At 37.0% G+C, this 24,022-nt stretch overlaps 5 protein-coding genes across 7 annotated transcripts in view; 2 read left to right on the top strand and 3 right to left on the bottom strand.

Annotated features, from left to right (window-relative positions):
* Positions 1-769: 769 nt before the first annotated feature.
* LOC126758267 (60S ribosomal protein L4) lies at positions 770-2,823 on the bottom strand. Its single transcript, XM_050472482.1, has 4 exons — positions 2,714-2,823; positions 2,313-2,493; positions 1,878-2,248; positions 770-1,628 (listed from the first exon to the last, which is right to left on the bottom strand). Exons 1-4 carry the CDS (start codon positions 2,714-2,716, stop codon positions 948-950), a joined length of 1,236 nt encoding a protein of 411 aa, XP_050328439.1. The 5' UTR covers positions 2,717-2,823; the 3' UTR covers positions 770-947.
* A 451-nt stretch (positions 2,824-3,274) lies between these two features.
* Positions 3,275-7,453, bottom strand: LOC126759022 (colorectal mutant cancer protein). Of its 3 annotated transcripts, none has more exons than XM_050473566.1 (9): positions 6,863-7,453; positions 6,025-6,295; positions 5,751-5,953; positions 5,520-5,694; positions 5,298-5,455; positions 4,940-5,220; positions 4,732-4,869; positions 4,041-4,670; positions 3,275-3,975 (listed from the first exon to the last, which is right to left on the bottom strand). In XM_050473566.1, the coding sequence occupies exons 1-9, from the start codon at positions 7,148-7,150 to the stop codon at positions 3,699-3,701; spliced, it is 2,421 nt and encodes an 806-aa protein (XP_050329523.1). In that variant the 5' UTR covers positions 7,151-7,453; the 3' UTR covers positions 3,275-3,698. The 3 variants fall into 3 exon arrangements, with proteins under 3 accessions (XP_050329523.1, XP_050329531.1, XP_050329541.1); XM_050473574.1 differs by having other exon boundaries at positions 5,535-5,694; XM_050473584.1 differs by lacking the exon at positions 6,863-7,453 and adding an exon at positions 6,369-6,659.
* A 572-nt stretch (positions 7,454-8,025) lies between these two features.
* Positions 8,026-13,686, top strand: LOC126755132 (protein polybromo-1). Its single transcript, XM_050467484.1, has 3 exons — positions 8,026-9,057; positions 9,115-12,177; positions 12,239-13,686. The coding sequence occupies exons 1-3, from the start codon at positions 8,091-8,093 to the stop codon at positions 13,186-13,188; spliced, it is 4,980 nt and encodes a 1,659-aa protein (XP_050323441.1). The 5' UTR covers positions 8,026-8,090; the 3' UTR covers positions 13,189-13,686.
* A 1,457-nt stretch (positions 13,687-15,143) lies between these two features.
* LOC126757925 (uncharacterized) lies at positions 15,144-19,616 on the top strand. The gene is made up of 3 exons (XM_050471857.1): positions 15,144-15,648; positions 15,755-15,935; positions 18,619-19,616. Exons 1-3 carry the CDS (start codon positions 15,498-15,500, stop codon positions 19,247-19,249), a joined length of 963 nt encoding a protein of 320 aa, XP_050327814.1. The 5' UTR covers positions 15,144-15,497; the 3' UTR covers positions 19,250-19,616.
* The window catches only part of LOC126757909 (ETV5-related protein Ets96B), a 31,612-nt gene continuing 27,170 nt past the window's right edge, over positions 19,581-24,022 (bottom strand). Inside the window, exons 6-7 of the mRNA XM_050471834.1 lie at positions 20,360-21,053; positions 19,581-20,298 (exon numbers count right to left, since the gene is read on the bottom strand). Coding sequence (XP_050327791.1) covers positions 19,758-20,298; positions 20,360-21,053 — 1,235 coding nt within the window. The 3' untranslated portion in view covers positions 19,581-19,757. The remainder of the gene's footprint in view (positions 20,299-20,359; positions 21,054-24,022) is intronic.

Below are 24,022 nucleotides of genomic sequence, written 5' to 3'. Positions count from 1 at the left end.
ACCGCCGACCTTTTCTCGGTTTTCTCGGGCGAATGGGAGCGTAAGCTTTGCACTCAGTTCTAATCACTAGCGAAATATTGGGAGAACTGTGCAAAGCATAAGACAGCATGATAACAAACAATGGGCCTATTGCCCTTGGGTTCGAATCATTTAAATTTACAAACTAATGCGGATCGAATCATATAAGACTTATATCTGGTATAATTCAGTTTTAGAAAAGTTTCTAATTTGGAAAATAATTATAAACATAACATGAGTATATCCGCATATGTATATACATACATATGCTTTTTGCGAGTTGTAATGATTTTTTTTATTTTTTAAAAAATGAAAATAGCATAAAAGCTTAATATTTAATTTATTTTATAATTAATATTTTAAAAGCTCGGATATTTAAATATGTGTGCATTGAATCTGATTGACTTCTCGAATCATATAATTTAATTTAAAGGGTTTCAACTATTCACACATGCCTAAAAATATGCTTCGAAAATAAGCTTTAAGACGGAGCATTTTGTTGTTGTAGCGGTAGAATTTTGGCGAGTTGACAGCCCTTGATCATATGAAAATCCGGGTCCATTCCGGTTACATAGACCCGAGCATTTTAAAGCATGATGTCTGAAATATCGTTCAGTGTCTATCTCTTTTAAGATTTTATTGTTTTTGTTTTCCAATTCGAGTCAAATTGAGACATGATTTTGTTCTCTTTGAACTTATTCGTAACACTAGCAAACTAGTAACCCTTTAGTGGTAATGAAAAAATCATAAATATTTCATCACTAAAAATATAGTGCACGGATTTTTTTCACAAAATTCCTATAGTATATTCTCTTAAATAATAACATTAGTCGGTTTTTTTATAAAGTATTTTATATTATGAATAGAACTCTTGTAACTACTCTTCAATTACATATTAAGAAAAGCATAACAATCGAACTCCACCCATTTTACTTCTTAGCTGGGGCTGGTTTTTTGGCAGCAGCCTTCTTGGTGGCCGCCTTCTTCTTACGTTCAGCCAAAATTTTCTGCAACATTTTTGTGCGGTTAGCTTGCGCTTTGGTGGCCACAGCAGCAAAGTGCGATTTCGCCAATTCTACGTTCCTCTTCTTAGCGATTGCCAAAGATTTAGCAATAGTACGCTTCTCAGCAGCTAACGCAGCACGACGTCTCAATACCTCAGCGTATGGATTCAATTTGATCAATTGGCGCACGTTAGACAATGGATTCAGACGGCGGACGCGACGGAACACCTTCTTACGTGGATCACGTAATACTTTACGGATTTCTTCCGATTTCAGTAAACGTGATAAATCGGTGTTGGCCATTTTAGGTTGGGGCAAATTGTAACCCTTCTTCAAAGCTGATGGTGTCTTCCACGAGCCAAATAATTCGTTTAAACGAGCGAACGCCGATTCAGTCCAGATAACGAAACGTCCAACATGACCACCTGGCGCAAGTTTCAACAAATTCATTTTGTCAACGTTCATTGTTTCAATGCCAGGAATGTTGCGGAAAGCGCGACGTAGACCTTCATCCTTGTAGTAAACAATCAAAGGACCACGACGAGCGATACGGCGACGATCGCGCATTGTACCACGACCAGCACGGAAACGTTGCGACTTGTACACCTATGGTTTAAATGAAAAACAATTTGCGTTACAATTTCGCCAATTATTGCATACTTTGTATATATGTATTTGAATGTACTTTTCAAATACCCCAATTGATAAGTATTGAAACTTCTCACTGGAACGCCTATGAAAAGATTTTACTATAGCAGTATTGATTTCAATTTGATTCCAGCATTAACAAACTATATAACTTTGTTTGCATCTGCACGGAATACTGCCAAATTAACCAGAAGGTATGTAACTCACCTTTTGAATGTCAGCCCAAATTTTCGTACGTCTTAGGAACACTACAGCTTGCTTGGTTTTTTGTAGTTTCTGCACATCATCAGACACCACCAATGGGAATTCTGATACACCATCAATAATATGGCCCTTGGATTGAACTAAGGCTGGAACACCTGATGCAGCAATAGCCGACACGAGAGCGTAACGGCGCTGGTTGACATTCACCTTGCGGTGCCAGCGACGGAAGGTTTTGGTTGGAGCAAACATACGCCCACCACGACACATGTTACCGAAAGCACCCTGACCGGAACGGTGGGTACCACCTCCACGAACACGGGGAATACGAGCGACGGCACGACCAGTACCCCAAGATTCAGCAGACGTTTGGTGACCTAAAAATAATTTTTATGTGTTATTAAATTTACTTTATATACTAGTCAACAATTCTTTACACACCTGCTTGCTCGCTAACGGCATAAGGTTGACGATTGTTGCGACGTACTAGCTGATGCACTTCGTTAACAATATCCGGACGAATGGGGGCTTTGAACACTGCAGGCAAGCAGATATTCTTATCCTTAAGCTGTTCATTTTTGTCTGAATAGACAGAGACCAAAGGTCTGGCGTTGGCTAAACTCTAAAAGTAAAAAATTAAAATAAAGTTAATAAATACCAAAGTACTGTCATTTATTATCCATTAATTTTCTGCGAGCTATGAGCGGCGTTGTAATGCCACACTAAACACGTGTACGACACTTTCCGTATGAAGTTTTGGATATTATTTCCGTGTTTTAAGAGTTTTGTAGAAGCTAATCATTTGTAAATTACACAGCGCACTTCTTTGAAGAGAAACTCACCATTTTTGCTTTCTAATTGTTAAAAAATACGCGTAAAATCCCGCTGTAAGAGCAGAAAACGTCCTCCACCAAACAATAGGGGACAGAAAAAGACAGCATTTGGGCGGAAGCCCAACATGGCGGACAATTTCTGTACATTCGAACTTGTAGATGTCGCTGCTGATTGTAAACTAAATTGACAGCAGCAGAGAGCGTAGTGTGAATGGCGAGCTCTACATTCAAAGTTTATTGCAATGTTTATAATGTTTACGAAAAAGTCAAAATATAATATAAACGATTATAATTGTATGAAAATTATAATCAATCAGAAAATAACAACCATTTTTTACTCGTTGCTTATTAATTAATATCTACAATATAAATACGCCATTTTATTAATTCATAATTACTTTGCTATTTACAATTTCTGGTCAAAGCACCGTTATGTTAGCCCTTGGTCGGATGAAATCCAAGACAATTACGGTTCCTTAGGAGCAATTTTAAAACATATATTTCTCAATGGACTCAATAATAAACACATAACATTCCACTAAATGTATTGAGAGAATAAATGCCTTATGCTTCAATTTTTGTAATTTATTTCAGCGCGTTTTGTACAATAGTAATATATTAACAAGCATTGTGTAATCAAAAACATACTTAGGCATATGTATATATATATATATGTATATATATTTATATATAAGGTATAATTATGTGAATACAAGGAATTAATTATGATACCGCAATACTTTATATTAAGTGATGCAGAAATGTGCATGTGTAATTTATGCACAATTAATTAAATATTGCATACTTGCACAAAGGCGCCCGATTAGCTAAGCCAAGCGGTAAATCAATTGATAAATGGCACACTCGAATGGAATTGGATTAGATTAGTTAAAAATGTTTAGTGAATTTGGCATATGGTAGGCTAGAATAATAGGAAACAGAACTTAATTGTATTGTATTTGTTGTTGTGAACATAGTTCCGCTATTTATTATTCTAAAGAGTAGTCTCAGGCACGATATCTTGTATTTGTAGTTGTGACTCATACGACTGTGATAGTTCCTCTGAGTTTTTTGATTTTAAACGTTGAGGCTGCTGTGCTTTAGCATTATAAGTGAAACTGTCTCGACCAATACAATTATCATTGGCAATACATTTTTCACCACTAAATTTCTTGTCCGCACCAAATGACATTTCTACAATTCTCTGTTCTAATCTGCGCACTCGTGCTTGATATCTGCGCTTGTTTTGCTCCAAGAGTTGTGTTAGGTTTCTTAGAAATATGACAAACAATATTAATATGCTTAAAGTTTTAAAATAAATTCAAGAAAATCTTACAAATTTGATTTTTGCAAATCCTGAATATTATTCTGTAGCTGGACGTGTCGTTCATCTGTATTAAGTTGCGAAGCTGTAACTGATGCAATTAACGTTTGTATACGACTTTTAAGCTCAGATTCGCGTGTCAATGCCTCTACCAATTGTTGTTCTGTAAGTGCGACATGCTCTGACTCGGAATACGATACTCTATTTTCTGCAATCTGTTCACGATGGAAAAGTGCGCTACTCGTATCTGTTGTAATTTGAAGTTGCAATTGCAATTGAAGTTGCAATTGCTGCAAAGCTTCTTCGAGCGAGCTATTGCGCTCGTTGGCAATACGTTTTTCTGCTTCCGTTGACTCCATCTTTGATTTCAATGTGATATTTTCCTCTCGCAAATTCAATAATTCTTGCATCATTACAGCCGTTTCGAGATCAAATTGTGTATTACTAACTTTTTCAACCATTCCTCTACTACTCTCGATGGCTACGCGCGATTTCTCATACAAGTCACTAAACGGTGACTCCAAATTGACTATAGTATTTTGTACTGTTGAACGACGTCCTTTCAATTTGGAAACGTGGTATCGTAAGCGGTTGTCATCGTCTGTAGTCCATGGTATGCAAACTTTATCCGGAATGCTAAATCTGAAATTGAAAATATGTAATTATTTAATTCAAATGATTCTTTTGTGAGTTTTTAAATTACGTTGACTGCCAGGGCCCCAAACTATTCTCACAAATGTTTTTTTCACTTTCTAAGCGATCTAATAAGTGTCGTGCCACTGTCTCTACAGCTCTTCTACTTTCTTCAGCGCTGTGAGATTTTTCCGACATTAATGCTAACCTAAATTTTTAATATAGTTATGATAGATTTGTTATTTACATTCGCATACGCATTATTATGTCGTTCATACTTGCTCTCCAGGAGTGCCAACATAACATCGTAAGCTTCTATTGCACGATCACTGCAATTTACTGCCGTTTGCAGTGCTATCGCATTAGATTCGTATTTGCCACAAAGTAAGTACAGGTGTTCGCAGTGTTCTTTACACTCGTCTAGTGAGAGGGATAGAATTGTGTTTCGCATTTTCAGGTGCTCAACTTTTCGTTGTAGCCGCTGTATTTCCGTATCCATTTGAGATATTTCGGAGTAACTATTCGTCATGGCTTGCTCAACTATGTCGTCGTCCTGCATCTGAAAATTTGATTTGATGATGAGATATAATTGGTTTATTCAATTTTCCTCAAAAATATTAATTTTAGTTTACAAACTTCAGTATTAGGAATGCCTGTTTCAGTGTTTGACTCCTGTTTGTGTGGCATTAGTCTGCTGCCACATTTCAACTTAACACGTTCAGCTATTTTCGCTACAGGTGGTGGGACTTGGGGAGCTGATAACAGCTCATACGGTTTTAGAGGCGTTACAAAATCTGTAATACAATTTTACCACAAAGTGTTTTGCTGAGAAATAATGGGACATTTTGTAATAAATACCAGACTGTGTCATACTTTTGGGATCACATTCACTATTTTTGTCTTCACTAACAATTGTTGATGCGAATTGCTCAGTACTTTGTTTTTGCTCACGTGGTGATATTTCGTTATTAGCTATTTCTGACTGTAGTAGAGCGATTTGTGCTTTTAAATGTAGAATCTCTTCATGAAGTGCCTTCGTATAAAAAACTTTCAATATAAAAATTCGGTTTAGAAAATTTTATATACTACCTCCACTTGTCCTTTACTAACCGCATCATTAATCCGACATTGGTCTGTTAAATCTACGCAATGGACATTATCGCCTGTGCTATGACTTTTACAGATAGACTTTTCTGCCCCACTTTCAACTATATCAGTTTGACATTCAGCATCGGGGTTTGTCAAGTTTAGCTCGGAATTGTAAACGGACACATCTTCTTGATAACTCAATTCTGTTGGAAAAAATAATAAAATTTTTATTTTTTGTAACATTTTTCCTGAGTCCATAGGATAACTAGCTTACCACTCTCATCAGGCTCATTTTCCTCTAATATTACGGTTTCTTGTTTAGCTCTTAATTTCTTACTTAACTCAGCGATGACGCAGTGCATTTCTGTTATGCGACATTCATGTGCAGCACTGACAACTTCTAATCGACGCAGGCACAAATCTTTTTCTCCGTTGCATTCCTCCAATTGCTGTTGTAAATCTGCTCGTTGTTGTTCAGAAATTTGAAGACGATGCATTAAGTCTCGCACTTGAGATTCCAATTGTTGAAGTGATAGATTTTCCACCTAAAATTATACACACAGATCCGCATACATATTATTACGTATTATAAGAATTGAGTGCATTTTATACGACTACTTTAAATCTATGCAGCGGTAGTGGCTGTGATATCATCGCATACTCCCATTCGGTTGGGACAATATTTTCATTACAAGACTGTTGTTGTTGACGACGTTGCTGCATTTCGCTGCAGCACATACAGCTAAAACTTCTCGTAATTGGTGGTAAATATTCCATGATCATAATAATATAACGCGGTTTATGCCAATAAGCTTTATTTGAATAATTTTGTAGTGAATTTCAAAAATTTTATGTTCGAATTTTTATAAAAATTTAACTTGTACGTCATTCAAATCTTAGTTTTCTAAACACCTTCTTCCTTTTGTACTGACCTTGCACCGTTTTGTTTTTTTTTTTTTTTGTTTTAATATTCGTCCTATCACAATATCACAAGAGTACTTGCGCAGTGATATGTCAATAATAAATAAAAGAAAATGCAGGCACTACTTCACCACCACTAACACTTCTTTGTTCTTGTTACTCCAAACAATTTTAAGGTATTATCCACTAACCTTTCCGATATCCAATGTGGAACAGGAGCTAATGTTATTATCACTTTCATTGTTGTCGCGTTGAGTGTGATCAGGTGATTCAATTTCCTTGGTAACGACAATATCACCAGACCTAGGAGAGTTGCTACTAACAAATACCACGTCTGTGATATTATTTCCCAAATGAACTTCTTTGGTGTTGCGTGTAGTAAAGCGTCGACCGACAGATTTTGGCTCAACAGGACCTTTGGCCACGTCCGCACTGCGTTGAATTTTACTGACGCGTGCAAGGTGAACATCGTTAAACATTTTTAATCAAAATGTTTCTTTACTTTCAGTTTTCGTCCCCAAAACACTTTTTCTTATGAGATAATGTCCTCTTAATACGTTCTCAAGCAATCCAAATCGTACTATCACTACCCCTACGCCCAATTGAAAATTATTTCGTTTTCTTCACATTGTTAGAGCTTCCTAAACCGAAATATATCATATATTTTAGAACAATTTTAAGGAACTATATTTTGAGGTTTTGAAATATTTATTTATTTATTTATTGGTAATTAGAGGATTTTAAAAAATGTGATATTTAGCACAAACTAGAAAGGCATAAAAAACGAAATCTTAATGTATACAAGAAAATGGAAAAAGCATAAGCAAATAATTGTCAATATAGCAAAACGAAATGTCACAAAATTACATGGAAACACAAAATGTTTATGGTGAAATAGATTATAATGGTTGTGAGGATATTTAAATATTTTATTTTAAAGAATTTGCACTTATTTTACTTAAATAATTTATTTATTTATTCATTTAAACTTTATTTGATATGAAATCTTCAGGCCTACATACAAATATATAATTTTGAGATAACTATGATTTTGCGTATAACCGTGATCTCTACGAACCACCCTCCAAGCAACTTATCGGTTAACTACCCAACAGCTCTTTTAGAGGTTTCTGTTACACTTTCTATGATTTTCTTAAGACACAAATGAAAATTTTAACTCCTTTTTTGTATTCTAATTTTCTCAATATATTGCAGATTCCGTAGAGTTGATTTCCAAGCAATATATACCATAAGAATGAACGTATAATTCCATTGAAAAGTATGGCAAACTCGTTTTTTGCGCAATTGTTTCGGTGTGTGGCAACTCTATGAAATAAAAGAAAGCGTTTGTAATTTTACTTGTGTATTACATGTTATTTGGCGTGATTCCGTGTTATTTTTTATTACAAAAGTTAAAAGATGATGAGTCGTAAAAGACGAGCTAGTTCTATTTCTAGTAAGCAGGATGAGGATCCCTTACAAATGGATGATTCAACCCCGGAGCAATCTCCAGTTCTACAAACTTCCGTACGCAAAAAACGTCGGCCAGACCCAAGTGAATTGTGCCAGCAGCTGTACGATTCAATACGAAGCATTAAAAAAGAAGATGGCGCTTCATTGTGCGACACATTTATACGTGCACCAAAAAGACGCCAGGAGCCCTCTTATTACGACATAGTAACGAATCCTATTGATTTACTGAAAATTCAACAGAAATTAAAGACAGATTCTTACGACGATATAGATGATTTGATGCAAGATTTCGAACTTCTGGTGAAGAATGCGAAAGCATTCTACAAGTCGGACACTGTTGAGCATCAGGATGCCCAATCACTTTGGCAGTATATTCTGATGAATAAACATAGAATATTGGATTCAAATGGTATAGTTGAAGATGAACCAAAAACGAAACGTCTCTGCCGCAATCCTAGACGGTTGACTGGATCCACCAGTAACAATGGTTCAGTCGAAGTAGATAACGAACCAACACGACTCGATGAGGATATAAATCCCTACGAAGAACTTTTTGCCGTTGTTATGAACGCAGTGGACGCTACCATGAATGATCGACCGCTTCATCGGATGTTTCTTTTATTGCCTTCTAAAAAAATGTATCCTGATTATTATGATGTCATTGAACACCCAATAGATTTAAGATTAATAGCTACTAAAATTCAAATGAATGCTTATTCGAACCTTGTTGAAATGGAACGCGATCTTTTACAAATGACAAAGAATGCTTGTCAATTTAATGAGCCCGGTTCACAAATCTATAAGGATGCAAAAACTCTAAAACGTCTTTTCACGCAAAGACGCATGGAAATTGATAGTGGTAAAATTAAACCATCACGTCGCGTCAAAACTTTATCAAGTGCTGCAATTTCGGGTATGCTTTTTCCATTAACGTTAATCAATAAAAATTTTTTAAATTTTTATATTACAGCTATGAAGGAAGAAGTTGATAGTTCTGATGATGAAGAAACAAGCAAAAAAGGTGAAGGACCGATGTGGGCACTTTTTGATCATTTATATAATGCACCTGGTTCTTCGGAGCATCCTGGAGCAACAGGTCCTCCATTGGGTACGTCATTATGGAAATTGCCGGTACGTCGTTTTCATCCAGAGTACTTTGAACTCATTAAATATCCGATATCAATGTGTCAAATACATACTAAACTGAAAAAAGGAGATTACGCAAACATCAGCGATCTTACCGCTGATCTCTGTCTTATGTTAGACAATGCAAAAAAAGCATTTCCATCAACACATCGTACGCACAAGGATGCCGTGAAGATGTTAAAAATAATGAATACAAAGTTAGTTGAAGAGTCGTTGGAACCGGAAACTAGCGACATGGATGATGACGGTGATATTGATGGAGATGCGGAGGATACATTGTTAAACAATCGTGATACACCACGTGAAAAGAAAAAAGGGCGTCCGCGTATTAATTCTAATAATACAAGTGCGCCCAATACACCTATCAGTAATTCACCAAAGGCAAGTAGGATTCCGATAAACGCCGTCATAAAGAAAAAAATTTTGAGCATACAAAGGTATTTGGTTGATTTTACTATTGGAAATCGAAAGCCCATTGACTTGTTTATGGAGAAACCACCTAGAAAAATTTATCCCGACTACTATGACATTATACAAAATCCCATTGACATGAATACAATTGAACACAACATACGTTGTGATAAATATGCCACAGTAGAAGATGTAGTTGCAGATTATCGACTTATGTTTTCGAATTGTAGACAATATAATGAAGAGGGATCCACAATTTATGAAGATGCGAATAATTTGGAAAGAGCATTGAATGAAAAACTACGAGAATTCCCTGGTTTAGCAGACATTAAAAAACCGCCACAAAAATTGGGTAAACCCAGTGGTCGTAGAAAGACTGTTGTTGTTGATAAATTGTGGCAATTTTATGAGACCATACGAGAATATCAAGAACCAAAAGGCAAGCGACAACTGTCTTTAATATTTACAAAGCTTCCATCAAAAAATGAGTATCCAGATTACTATGACATTATTAAGGAACCAATCGATATGGAGCGTATAGCGCAAAAGTTAAAGCAAGCTAGTTACGAGAGCGTAGATGAGTTGGCGGCTGACTTTTTATTGATGCTTGAAAATGCTTGCAAGTATAATGAACCAGATTCACAGATATACAAGGACGCCCTTGTATTACAGCAATTGACACTCCAATTAAAACAAAGCTTAAGAAATGAGCAATCATCCACACCAGATGTATCACTAGCTGTACAAGAATTGTTTCTGAGTTTGTTTACTCAGTTATACAATCACCAAGATGAGGCAGGAAGATGCTATTCTGACTCTTTAGCTGAAGTGCCGGAGTATGATGAAATTGCTGATGGTAACGGTAAAATGAGTAAAATTCGAGGTATCTCTCTGGATTTGATAAAACGCCGTTTAGATAAGCTGACATATAAGCGGTTAGATGTTTTTCAAGAAGATATTTTTTCATGTCTCGAAAGAGCTCGACGTTTATCCCGAACGGATTCCGACGTATTCCAGGATTCAATTGAACTCCAGTTGTTCTTCATTAAAAAGCGTGATGAATTGTGCAAAGATACATTCAGTTCACCAGCACTACTCTACACTGTAGAAAATTTACTTGCGGAGGTAGAAGTAATGCGTCAACAGAAAGTTGCACAAGAAGATCAAGACCAGGAAGACAAGGACGATTTGGATACGGCTGCAATGCAAGGTGAAAGTATGACCATAAATCAGAAAGTATTTTCGCCTGGAGACTTTGTGTACTTTCAACTACCGGAGAACAAAATTCCCAGCATTGCATACATTGAGCGCCTTTGGACAACAGCAGATAATGTGAAGTGGATGCATGGATCAGTTTTCTTGCGGCCACATGAAACATACCATGTTACAACGCGAAAATTTCTCGAAATGGAGGTATTTAAAAGCAGTGTTTCTCAGACGATTCCAATGGACAAGGTACTTGGCAAGTGTTATATAATGCACATCAAAGATTATATTAAAATGCGTCCAGAAGGTTATGCCGATAAGGATGTATTTGTTTGTGAATCAAGATATAATGGTCGCGCACGTTGTTTCAAGAAATTCAAAATATGGCCTTTTGTACGTGAGAACGATCCCGTTCGTTTTGTTCCCAGAGATGAGCCATTAGAGCTGAAACGAGTTATGTCGGTATTTAAAGAACGCATTGAGAAGCACAAAGGTGAATTGGAAGAGCTTAAGTTACAAGAAACATTGGTGGAAAAGGAAAAACCAAATGTAATATGCGATACTCTACCTATAAATTCGGAACCGAACAGTGTTTACTATCAGCAATTTAACACGATTTGCAGTGGTGCCGTTAAAATCGGTGATTTCGTATACGTGGCTACCCAAAGTGGAAAGCAGTCGATTGCACAAATTCATCAAATATGGGAAAGTGGTAGCAAATCATACTTCAAAGGACCCTGGCTCTTGACCCCAAGCGAGATAGTATCGCCATCAAATAAACAATACTATCGTCAAGAACTTTTATTGTCGACCGTTGAGGACATTAGTCCATTAATCGCCATTGTTGGGCGCTGTGCTGTTTTGGAATATATCGATTACATAAGTAGTCGTCCCACTGAGATTCCAGAGTGCGATGTCTACATTTGTGAGTCTGTTTACGACGAACTACGAAAATCATTACGTAAACTCAACACACCTGGCGGTTTACGGAAATTTCAACATAGTCCTGAAGTAACACAGGATGAGATATTTCATTTTAAAACTCATTTGAAGCCTATCAGAGATGTTAAGGGGGCTGAAGCTCAGGAAAACTTGGCTTTGATGGAAGACTCATTAGATGGTAATCCACCGTCGGTCAGTTCGGATATAGCGGCAATATCGTCGCCAGCTCCTTCGGTATCTTCCACACCGATATCGTCGAAAGTAAAGAATAAAACAACTAAAAAGAGTCTTACTGGTTATATTCTCTATTCAAGTGAAGTGCGTAAAGGTGAGTACATTTAATATAGCAAACTAATAATTCACTTAATTTTTACTTTTCGGAATTTTAGGAATTAGTCAGAGCAATCCAGATGCTTCGTTCGGTGATATTTCACGTATGGTGGGCACGGAATGGAAGAATTTACCAGCTAGCGTCAAACAGAGTTGGGAGGATCGTGCTTCACGCTTAAATGAGGAGTCAGCTGCCCGCCGGGAAATAGATGAAAGTTTGAATTGTGCAGGTGGTGCGGTAAGCGGTAGCCCAGGACCCAATGATCAGCAGAATGGTCATATATATGAATGTCTATGGGATAAATGTGATTATCAATTTGAAGATGCTGTCGACTGCATGGAACATTGTATTCAAGATGGCACTGGCCACATTCAAAGAACTGCCATGCAAGGCAACGATACTGAATTCACTTGCTTATGGCGCGGATGTATACGCATGAAGAAAAACATGCAGGCGTTTCCGTCATTATTGCGTCTCATCAAGCATGTCCGGGAGGTACATTTAAGCAAGGGCGGTAAAATTCTACTTCCAAATGAACGAAGCAAAAATTTTGTGCCGAGAAAAAATCAAAAAACTACACAAGTTATTCAACTAAATACACAATCACATCAAGTACAACAAGCAGTTATGTCACCTCGAGGAGGCACCGTCAATGGAGTAGAGAATGGTGCGGCTTCGCAGTATCCAATGCAAGGTTTGGGACCACCGCCAGAACCAATGTTTGTAACGGTGCCACCAAGGCCTCAACGCGTTTTGCATTCCGAGGCATATATTAAATATATTGAAAATTTGCAAAATACTTCGAGTGCTCCACAGAAGCCTACATGGAAGACTGCAGTGAAGATGGCAACACCATCCAATGTTACCACTAAGCCGGGTACTGCATTACCCACCAACTGGTTGGGAAGATATGCTGAGGGAAATACTGAAGATGTTGTTACAGCACTGTGTCATTTACGCAATTTCATGATGGACGATGCACTACAGATTCAGCGTGGTTGCTACTAAGTACATTAACGTTACATATTGCTCATTAATATTTCCTCATTTGACTATAAAAACACCATTACCACTCAGATACACATATGTATATAATATTGTAATTATATACATATTTGAATATAGGCGATTAAGAAAATATTGTTCCCAATCACATTTGTGCACAAGTAGATTTCTTTCGCCTATTTTTGTAATCAGAATGATTTTCATTTGTGTTTTATTCAACAAATCGCAATTTGACATATATAAATACATATATAGCATATTCATAAAAATTAACTTATACTATATATAGACATGGTTAGTACCTATTACACTTTGATATTGACAATTTCTGCTTATTCAAATCTTTACTATAACCGATATTTGCACATTGGTCAATATGTAATTTATACATACTCCGTATACCGTCAGCTAAGAACTCCAGAAATATTAATCTAATGAATGTATGACTTTCGCCAAGGCATCAAAATGTGACAATGAAATATATAATTATGTAAAGGAAAAGGCATCTTTGATTTCTATGTTTTATTTTTAGTATGATTAGATTTTAAATAAGTATGTACATCGGACACTAACAAAATAACAAGAGTCACAACTCGAAAAATGGTATATCTTATTTAAAAGCTTTACTCAAAAATTATTAATGTTCTAATTTAACAGAGAAATTAGGAAACATTTTTGAGTTAAGGCATCGAATAACATTGTGGTAATAAAAATTATTTCGTCGAAAGTAAACATTTCAGAAAAACAAATTGATTTTGAAAACTTTTCAGTTGTGAATCTTTTCTGTGTGTATGTACATATATAACATATGTATGTATATGAGTTAGACAGTATAATCGTAATTTTTTACAGCCGGTCTTAGCGACATAAATCTGCATGAATTAAGAGTACTTCGATTTACATGTAAGAGTTAAAGGACGTTTGTAAAATGTTCCAGAAGTGTTTTGAGTGTATTTTATCATGAACACAAGCGTTTGATACAACATATTTGTATATGAGTTAGACAGTATAATCGTAATTTTTACAGCCGGTCTTTGCGACATAAATCTGCATGAATTAAGAGTACTTCGATTTACATGTAAAAGTAAATCGAAAAGGTGAGTTAAAGGACGTTTGTAAAATGTTCCAGAAGTGTTTTGAGTGTATTTTATCATGAACACAAGCGTTTGATACAAAACATTTTCTGAAGGTCGTGAATTTATCTAGAGATAGCATCTTTTATGGATGGATGGTTAATGATTTGAGTATGAATCGTTTGCAAAAACGAAGTTGAGTAGAGATCGCAAAAGAGATGCTTGACAACGTAGCTGAGAACGCTACATTAATTGATGGCATCATAACTGGTGACGAGATGTGGGTTTATGTAAGTTTAGCGACATTTATTAAACACTAAAGAAAGCTAAATAGTACTACATTATAGTACATAGTATGTTTGGTAAAATAAATGGACCCCCCTATTACGCAAAGTTTTGTTTATTGCACACCTATATATCTGTTTATGAGCTTGTGCAGATTTATATACAATTTCTTTACTCATTCCTAATTATTAGCTTTCTGTTTTGATTCCTCAATTTCTTCGCTGAGTTTTATATACAGGTATATGTACACTGTCTTTCGTGTTTCTATGACATCATGTTTTATATTGCCGCGCTTATCTAATATGCTTTTTTTTATTACCCTCGGTCCACTCAATTTATGTACATTGCTCTTAGAGATACAAGCACTCGCGTGCATTGCAATAACAATAACAGCTTGTGAAAAGAACCGGCTTCTGTTTTTGACTCTCATTTATGTGCATACATGTTTATACTTACCTACATAACATGTACATCAAACAAAATTTAATATATTTGTCTGAAAATACATACTGTATACCTAGCCATGTCGGCTTATTTGTCACCCGTACTGGATGAGGTGCGCGTTGTAGTTCCGAATAGCTACTTTATCGTCTCCGTGCTGCGTTCACTCAACATCGCTGGTACAAAAGCTTACACAAGCGAAAAATTCGACAATTTGAAATATTTTCTAGTTCTAATAATGTGTTAGACATTCGTTTGTTTTTAGTAGTGCTTTGAGTATCGTGTGGAACGGTCTGAAAATAGACGTCCAGATCTAGATTCAGTGTAGTATATTAAGTTTAAAATTTATGCGTTCTAACTAAATATTATATTTGTTGGAATATTTCAAAAAATATATTTTTAAAATATATTCACTATTTTATACGTGCATATTATACACACTTACAAACATTCGTAACAGTGTGGCTACATATACATACCTGTAGGAATATCTAAATAACATATTGCACAAAAATGTCGGACGCGGCAAATGGTGAGTCAAAGTTCGGTTTCAAGGACAAGGAGAAGGCGGAGGAGACTTTGCAATTGTTAGAAAGTCATGATATGCAGTATCGGAAACTAACAGTGCGAGGATTACTGGGACGAGCAAAACGTGTCCTTACCAGTGAGTAATAATAACTTTATCTAAATGTGCTTACAACAAAAAATTTATGTATATATAAACATTTTATAAAATTTGTATAAAAAAATTAATTTCGTTATTGCTACAGTGACCAAGGCTGAGGAGAAGGTCAAGAATATCAATTCAGCAATAGAAGTCTTCGAGAAATGGCTGGAGGAGAATGGCGGCGGTGCTGCTAATAAAAACGCCAAAACCGACAAGGAAGACAAAGTCGAAACCGTACCTGGCTTAGGATTTAAGGACAAGGCAGCAGCGGAAGCCACACTAAGGTAATAGAGAGTGCTTAAATGAATGTGTAGTGGCTTACGAACTTTTAAACTCAAGTATAAAGTGTTGGGACAATGAGTGACCAATAGAAAATGGCATTAAACGTTAGGAAAGACAATCGGTTTATAATTATTGTATTATTGATTTGAATCGTTAATACATATCTCGTTAATGATCAAATACACATATGTACATACATATGTATACATTTACATATATGTACATACATATAAATTTATAGATGTTTTATATGCACACTTTTATTTCTCCGATATTCATATATTACTATTTTGCATTTTTGTTTGTTTGATTGTGCTACAAAACAAATTTACTAACATATATGCTTTTGACAACGCAGTGTGGCTCTCTTACTGAGATCATCACAATAAATATAAATATAAACCATCCCTGTAGGAAAATTTTCTGTGAATTTGGAACATAATTGATATCATATTAAATTTATTTATTTGAAAACCAATTTCATTCAATTACAATAAGTCCAAAAACTTTCGCTAACTTTTTTTAGTTAAAAATATATAAAAAGTATATAATATAAATAAGTAAAAAGTAGTAATTTTATTAAAAGTTAAAATTTGTTGGTCAATCCGGTTTCGTTCACTCTTATTTCATTCACAGCGCATAACTCGGAGTTTTCCGTATCTCGAACTCTTGAATTGTCAATAGAAGTCAAATTTCTTACACATTTCCTTCCATAACTGGAAGTCTCTCTAACTCGATTTTTTTGAGGATTACGGTGATAGGAATTAAGGAGGTTCAACTGTTTATATAAATACGTATATATGTACATACAGAAGAGTATATCAGAGACGTCCATAATTTAATAGAATATTTCTACTTACACTTTCCAAATTAATTTTTTTTTCGCTTGTAGACATTAAATTACACTTAAAATCTTTGCCATTTTCTTAACACAAAGTTAAAGCAAAATAAGAACTTCTATATTTAGTTAGTGTTCTTCTCTACTGGGTTATGTAGAGTATTATTTATTCCACGAAAACAAGTAAGCTTAAAGCTTCGTAGTAAAGGTAACATCAAAACCAAAATGAATATATTTTTACATATGTATATACATACTTACACATACGCTACGAGTTAAATTACAGGGTTCGCACGGTGGATGATTGTGCTTAAAAATTAATAAGCATTTACATACATACATACATACATACATATGCAGTATAAACATCTATAAATGGCTATGGTCTATGAATACCGTTACAATAGTTAGATATATGTACATATGTCTTAGAAGAAGAGTTAAATAACATACTACTGAATATTTTTGTTTAGATGATACATTTGCTAGTTGCTAATAACATACCCAACTATGCCATATTTACTATTTTCGACATATTCGATTGCTTTACAAATTATTAACAAAGCTCTAACAATATGTTATGTTCAATTATATTGATTACTGATAATAATAATTGGGTACTAAATCGATTTCGTATAAAAATATTACGTACACGCCGTGTTGGACGTGTTGTAAATTGCGTTAAAACGCAACTACGACATACTTTGCCATGGAAAAGCCTTATATTAAGTGAACATTAATTAACTCAATTGATTGTTTTTACTTTATCAAAGTGTACACGATGATGAGTAATTGCATTTCAAACAGTACCTGCTGTTCTGATAATGTGACAGCTGTAAAATACACATTCCGAAAAAACGGAAAATTCTCATATGCGAAAAATGACCTACGTACATATCTTTCTGAACAACTTTGCCAACACAACTAAGGGTCTAAAACCGATTTCGAGCAAGCGATTTTCAAGGCGAAGTTTAACTTTTAGTGATTGTAAAATTGTTTTTTTCGCATTATTTGAGGTATACTAATGAAGCACTTACAACATTTTCCGTCGACCCGCTCTAATACATATGTATATATGTACATATATATGGCAGATATACAATAATTCATTCATACATTTAGTACTCACTTCATGACTCAAGCCTCAAATTCGACTATATTTTCACTACTATTTTCAAACTATTTGATAAATACTATACATACTTATACATATGTCGGTTTGTGTGCATTTGCTCAAGCACTTACATATGTTGATATCAATATACGCGCATTAACGGTTAATGTGTTTATTTCCTTATTATTAAGTCTTTCGGTATTTTTGCTATTTTTTGTTTGCCTTGAAGGTCGCCTGTGCGTGATGTCATAGCGCACGTTTAGTAATTGGCATGAGTCGCCATAAGGGCCGACGCTGTGTGGGAAGTTAAGAGAATATATTTAAATACAAATCAATTTGCACATTAATGAATAATTATAAATATGAGTGTGATCTCAAAACTTAAAATATGAATTGACTTGTGTAGCATAAGTTGTTGTATGTTGGACTAAGTTGGGAATAAGCACGTATTTTTAGCGATTTTTCTAAGCACCATCAATCATAAATTATTGTTGTATTTTGTTTTAACAAATAATTTAGTTCGAAATTGAATGTGAGGAATGCGAGAATGTAAGAATTTCGTATATACAATGTGGTCTCGGAAAGCAGTATCTATGTATTATTGAACCATTTTAGTTGCCCCACACTATGTTAAAGATATCATACGTAGTCATCCATTGATACCAACTTTTTTATATTAACCAATCTAATATTTCCTATACAGAATAATACGCCTTTTATCCTTAATTTTTAGGATACTTCAAGATCGTGATCCTGATTATCAGAAATTGGCAATTAAAGGCTTAATTGGCAGTTCAAAGCGCGTGCTCTCCGGTACCAAAAATGAAGATAAAATCAAGTCTATTCAAGAAGGTGTCAAGATACTAGAAGATTTCTTAGAAAAGTTTGAAACAGAAAATTTGATTAAAAATAATCGAGCCTACCTCGCATACTCTGTTATTGAACAGTTACCCGAAGCGAAAGATGAGCTAGCAGCAGAATTTGTTAAAGCCTATGGCGGACCCAAAGCCAAGGGCAATTACAAGCATCTACGCACTATGTACCCCGCAGATGATGACTCGACGTCATGGGATATTATACGCAATCGGAACATTGCGAAGTTAATGGAAAAATTGAAGGCTGAGGAAGCGAAATTATTTGATGCTGAAAGTGGTGAGCCGACAGAAATTCATCTCGAACTGATACATTGGGCTTACAGTCCACAGCCAGACAAAGTGAAGTCGTATTTGGAGAAAAGCTCCAAGAAAAAGGCTGAGAAACGTAAAGTTGAACGAAATGATAGCTCCAGCTCTGATGAAGATGATAGTGAGGACGATGACGAAGATAATGGTGAAACACCGGAAAAGAAGAAGAAGACGGAATAAGATACATCAGTTTTGTAATTTATAAAACCAATATTGAAAGCAAAACACACGAATTTGGTATACACAAATACATATACATGGATGATCATGCCAATATTTGCTAAGTAAATATGTGCTTATACATGTATGTATATATGTACGTACACGAATATGTACTAGATATTAATCACAAATATACAAAATTTCTGTACTTACTCTTCGAAAGTGTTGACACATACCTTTGTCTGTATGTAATTTACATATCTCATATTCATATATCTACATACGGTGCACATTTTTGAACGTACAATACATATGAACAAAATTATTTCGAATGAAAAGTTTGATAAAATAAAGTTTTACTATCATATTCGGGTTTGATCCCGCAGATATTCTTTTATTCATTGTTATTCATACGTATAATCATGCCATACAATCTCCTAAAATACATACATACATTGCATCACACACACATATAGAGTGAATATGTATTCTGTACATATATTTGTTGTTTTAATATTTATAATTTTTAATATTTATGAATTGGACTGCTATAGAAAATACTATCACTATTGGCTCTCGCACTAGCGGCGCTCAGCTGTGTCACAAGATTCCTTTCCCTTTCGCCATGACTGTGTTCCATTGTGTGATCCGCATTGAGAGATAAGTCATTTCTGCCCAACAAATTGCCATTGCCAATTGGATCTGGCATATTTTTTGAAGCCGTTAATGTTACAGCTGCTGCTGCGGCCGCCGCTGCTGCCGCTGTGGATAGGATATGTGTGTGGTGTTCACTTTTAGTTGAGGGCGGTGTGCCATTGGTCGCACTCGCCAAATGTCCGTAAGCCATATTAAAGAGAGCTTCTGGATCGCATACAAATCGATAGACATAACGTTCGCCATTTACCTTTTGCATAATACCTTTCTCATAATAGTAGCGCAGACTGCGCGACAGTTTGTCGTAATTCATGGCGGGCCGATTCTTTTGCAAGCCCCAACGTCGCGCCACCTCCTCTGGTTCGATGAGTTTAAACTCCATACCGCGTCCGGTCCAGGCTATGCAACTTGAGCTATTTGTTTGGTAAAAAAATGTTGTTCCTGAAGTAATTAAATAAATTTTTGAGAACTTACCTCGTGGTGGGTTCATCTAGTAAAGCCACTAGAAATTGCCACAACTGCAATGAGCCGCGTCGCTGGGACACTGTTTGGCTTGTCGAAATGGCATTATTGTAAAGTCCATTATATTTAATGTCTGCATCGGTTGATGAGACAGTGGTCGAGTCCACAGTGACTGGCCGTAGCGCGTACGTTGATGATATGGTCGAATTGTAGGGACTCTCGTATTTGAGATCGACATCCGTTGAACTCGTTGATGCCAAAGTTAACGATGCCGTTGGTGATAGTGAACCGTTACTGCGTAGTCCATACGAATTACTGTTTGTTGTACTGTAGGGGTGCTGGTGATACATGGTTGCCGCGCTGGTGGACAGGATAGATCCATGTCCGAATTTGAAAGCTGATGCGTGCGTAGATAAGTGTCCGGTGTGTGGTTGATGCAACATGCTAGAGTGTACATGTGGGTGACTGGATGTGTGGGTGTGTGAATGTGTTGGCAGTGAATGTTGTGCAGCGGGATGCGCATGTGGATGCGGCTGTATATGCATATGAGATGGATGATGTGACAACTGCTGATGAGAATGGCCACTCAGATGTGTGGTAGTTGAATCAGGATGCTCCTCTTTAGTGCTGTGGTAGTGGTGACTCATGGGAATCATATTCGTTGTTGCAGCTGTTGTTGGATTGCTACAAAATGCCAGTACTGGTTCTGTTCGGAATAAATTTTTGTTATTTTTTAATAATTCTTTATGGTGGTTCATGAATTTATTTTCTTAAAATATTTTTCATGTTATGGTATTTGCAACTTTAGAGACTTTTAGGGCCTAGATCATATGTATACTAGGAATTTGATGGCTAAGTCGCGTCGGTTAAAGAATGGAAGATAATAACTTTTATATACATATACAATGTTTTTAATGAAACAAAATTTAAATTATATAAGTTGTATTGTTAAAAATGTGTATATATATTTGTCAAATACTGAACTAAGACAAGACCTTAACGTTTGTGCTATATACATTGTGGCAAAAAAGTATCCGGAAATTGTAAATAAAAGTATTTAATTATTCTTCTTCTTCTTAATTGGCGTAGACACCGCTTACGCGATTATAGCCGAGTTAACAACAGCGCGCCAGTCGTTTCTCCTTTTCGCTACGTGGCGCCAATTGGATATTCCAAGCGTAGCCAGGTCCTTCTCCACTTGGTCCTTCCAACGGAGTGGAGGTCTTCCTCTGCTTCCCCCGGTGAGTACAGCGTCGAATACTTTCAGAGCTGGAGTGTTTTCGTCCATTCGGACAACATGATCTAGCCAGCGTAGCCGCTGTCTTTTAATTCGCTGAACTATGTCAATGTCGTCGTATATCTCGTACAGCTCATCGTTCCATCGAATGCGATATTCGCCGTGGCCAACGCGCAAAGGACCATAAATCTTTCGCAGAACTTTTCTCTCGAAAACTCGCAACGTCGACTCATCAGTTGTTGACATCGTCCACGCCTCTGCACCATATAGCAGGACGGGAATTATGAGCGACTTATAGAGTTTGGCTTTTGTTCGTCGAGAGAGGACTTTACTTTTCAATTGCCTACTCAGTCCGAAGTAGCACCTGTTGGCAAGAGCAATCCTGCGTTGGATTTCCAGGCTGACATTGTTGGTGGTGTTAATACTGGTTCCTAAATAGACGAAATAATCTACAACTTCAAAGTTATGACTGTCAACAGTGACGTGAGTGCCAAGTCGCGAGTGCGACGACTGTTTGTTTGATGACAGCAGATATTTCGTCTTGCCCTCGTTCACTGCTAGACCCATTTGTTTTGCTTCCTTGTCTAGTCTGGAGAAAGCAGAACTAACGGCGCGGGTGATATCAATATCATCAGCATACGCCAGCAGCTGTACACTCTTATAAAAGATGGTACCTTCTCTATTAAGTTCTGCAGCTCGAACTATTTTCTCCAGAAGCAGGTTGAAAAAGTCACACGATAGGGAATTGCCTTGTCTGAAACCTCGTTTGGTATCGAACGGCTCGGAGAGGTCCTTCCCGATTCTGACGGAGCTTTTCGTGTTGCTCAGCGTCAGTTTACACAGCCGTATTAGTTTTGCGGGGATACCAAATTCAGACATCGCGGCATAGAGGCAGTTCCTTTTCGTGCTGTCGAAAGCAGCTTTGAAATCGACGAAGAGGTGGTGTGTGTCGATTCTCCTTTCACGGGTCTTTTCCAAGATTTGGCGCATGGTGAATATATGGTCGGTTGTTGATTTTCCAGGTCTAAAGCCACACTGATAAGGTCCAATCAGTTTGTTGACGCTGGGCTTTAATCTTTCACACAATACGCTCGATAGAACCTTATATGCGATGTTGAGGAGGCTAATCCCACGGTAGTTGGCGCAGATTGTGGGATCTCCTTTTTTATGGATTGGGCAAAGCACACTTAAATTCCAATCGTCGGACATGCTTCATGTACGCTCCTTATCAGTTCTTCGCCGCCGTGTTTGAATAGCTCGGCCGGCAATCCATCGGCCCCCGCCGCTTTGTTGTTCTTCAGGCGGGTAATTGCTATTCGAACTTCTTCATGATCGGGCAATGGAACGTCGGCTCCATCGTCGTCGATTGGGGAATCGGGTTCGCCTTCTCCTGGCGTTGTGCATTCACTGCCATTTAGCAGGCTGGAGAAGTGTTCCCTCCATAATTTAAGTATGCTCTGGGCATCGGTGACTAGAATCACCATTGGGGTTCACAAAAGTATGCTCCTGCAGATTGTTGCATTTTTATTACTTCGGCCAGCTTATCAAAAACTCACGCATTTCACCTCTTTCTTTTTTCTGTCTGCAAATGCGTCTCGCTACTATCCCATCCTGCACGTGTTGGTCGATCGTAACGTTGCGAGGTAGGCAGCCTGTTTTCCCTCCGGCGCGACGCGGCATTCCTCGTCAACCAGTTGTTCTTTTTGCACTTTCCGAAAACCAATGGTTTCGGATGCAGCTTTAAGGAGTTTGAAATGCCGTCCCACAGTTCATACCGAGTTGTTGATGAGTGCTCTCAGAGAGCAGTGTGCAAGCCGAGTAGAAAATCGTTCGGCAAAAAATTTTCGACGTCGAATTCACGTGCTTTTTTTGCTGCACAGAGGCGGGTGCAAACAAGATAGTGGTCGAGTCGATGTTAAGACCTCGGAGCGTACGCACATCTAAAACACTGGAGACGTGTCTTCCGTCTATCACAACATGATCGATCTGGTTGGTAGTTTTTCCATCCGGAGACAGCCAGGTAGCTTGATGAATCTTTTTGTGCTGGAATCTAGTACTACAGATAACCATATTTCGGGCCCCGGCGAAGTCGATCAGCCTCAACCCATTTGGGGATGTTTCCTCGTGGTAGCTGAACTTACCGACCGTAGTGCCAAAGATACCTTCTTTGCCCACCTTGGCGTTAAAGTCGCCAAGCACGATTTTGACATCGTGGCGGGGGCATCTCTCATAAGTACGTTCCAAGCACTCATAAAGGGCATCTTTGGTCACATTGTCCTTCTCATCCGTCGGGGCGTGGGCGCAGATCAGCGATATGTTGAAGAACCTCGCTTTGATGCGGATTGTGGCTAGACGTTCATTCACCGGAGTGAATGATAGTACTCGGCGACGGAGTCTCTCTCCCACCACGAATCCCACACCAAACTTGCGCTTCTTTA

Source organism: Bactrocera neohumeralis, chromosome 2 (assembly GCF_024586455.1).
Source record: "Bactrocera neohumeralis isolate Rockhampton chromosome 2, APGP_CSIRO_Bneo_wtdbg2-racon-allhic-juicebox.fasta_v2, whole genome shotgun sequence".
Taxonomy (NCBI): Eukaryota; Metazoa; Arthropoda; class Insecta; order Diptera; family Tephritidae; genus Bactrocera; species Bactrocera neohumeralis.
Note: the sequence above shows the minus strand (reverse complement) of the source record. Positions and strands in the feature narration are given on the sequence as shown.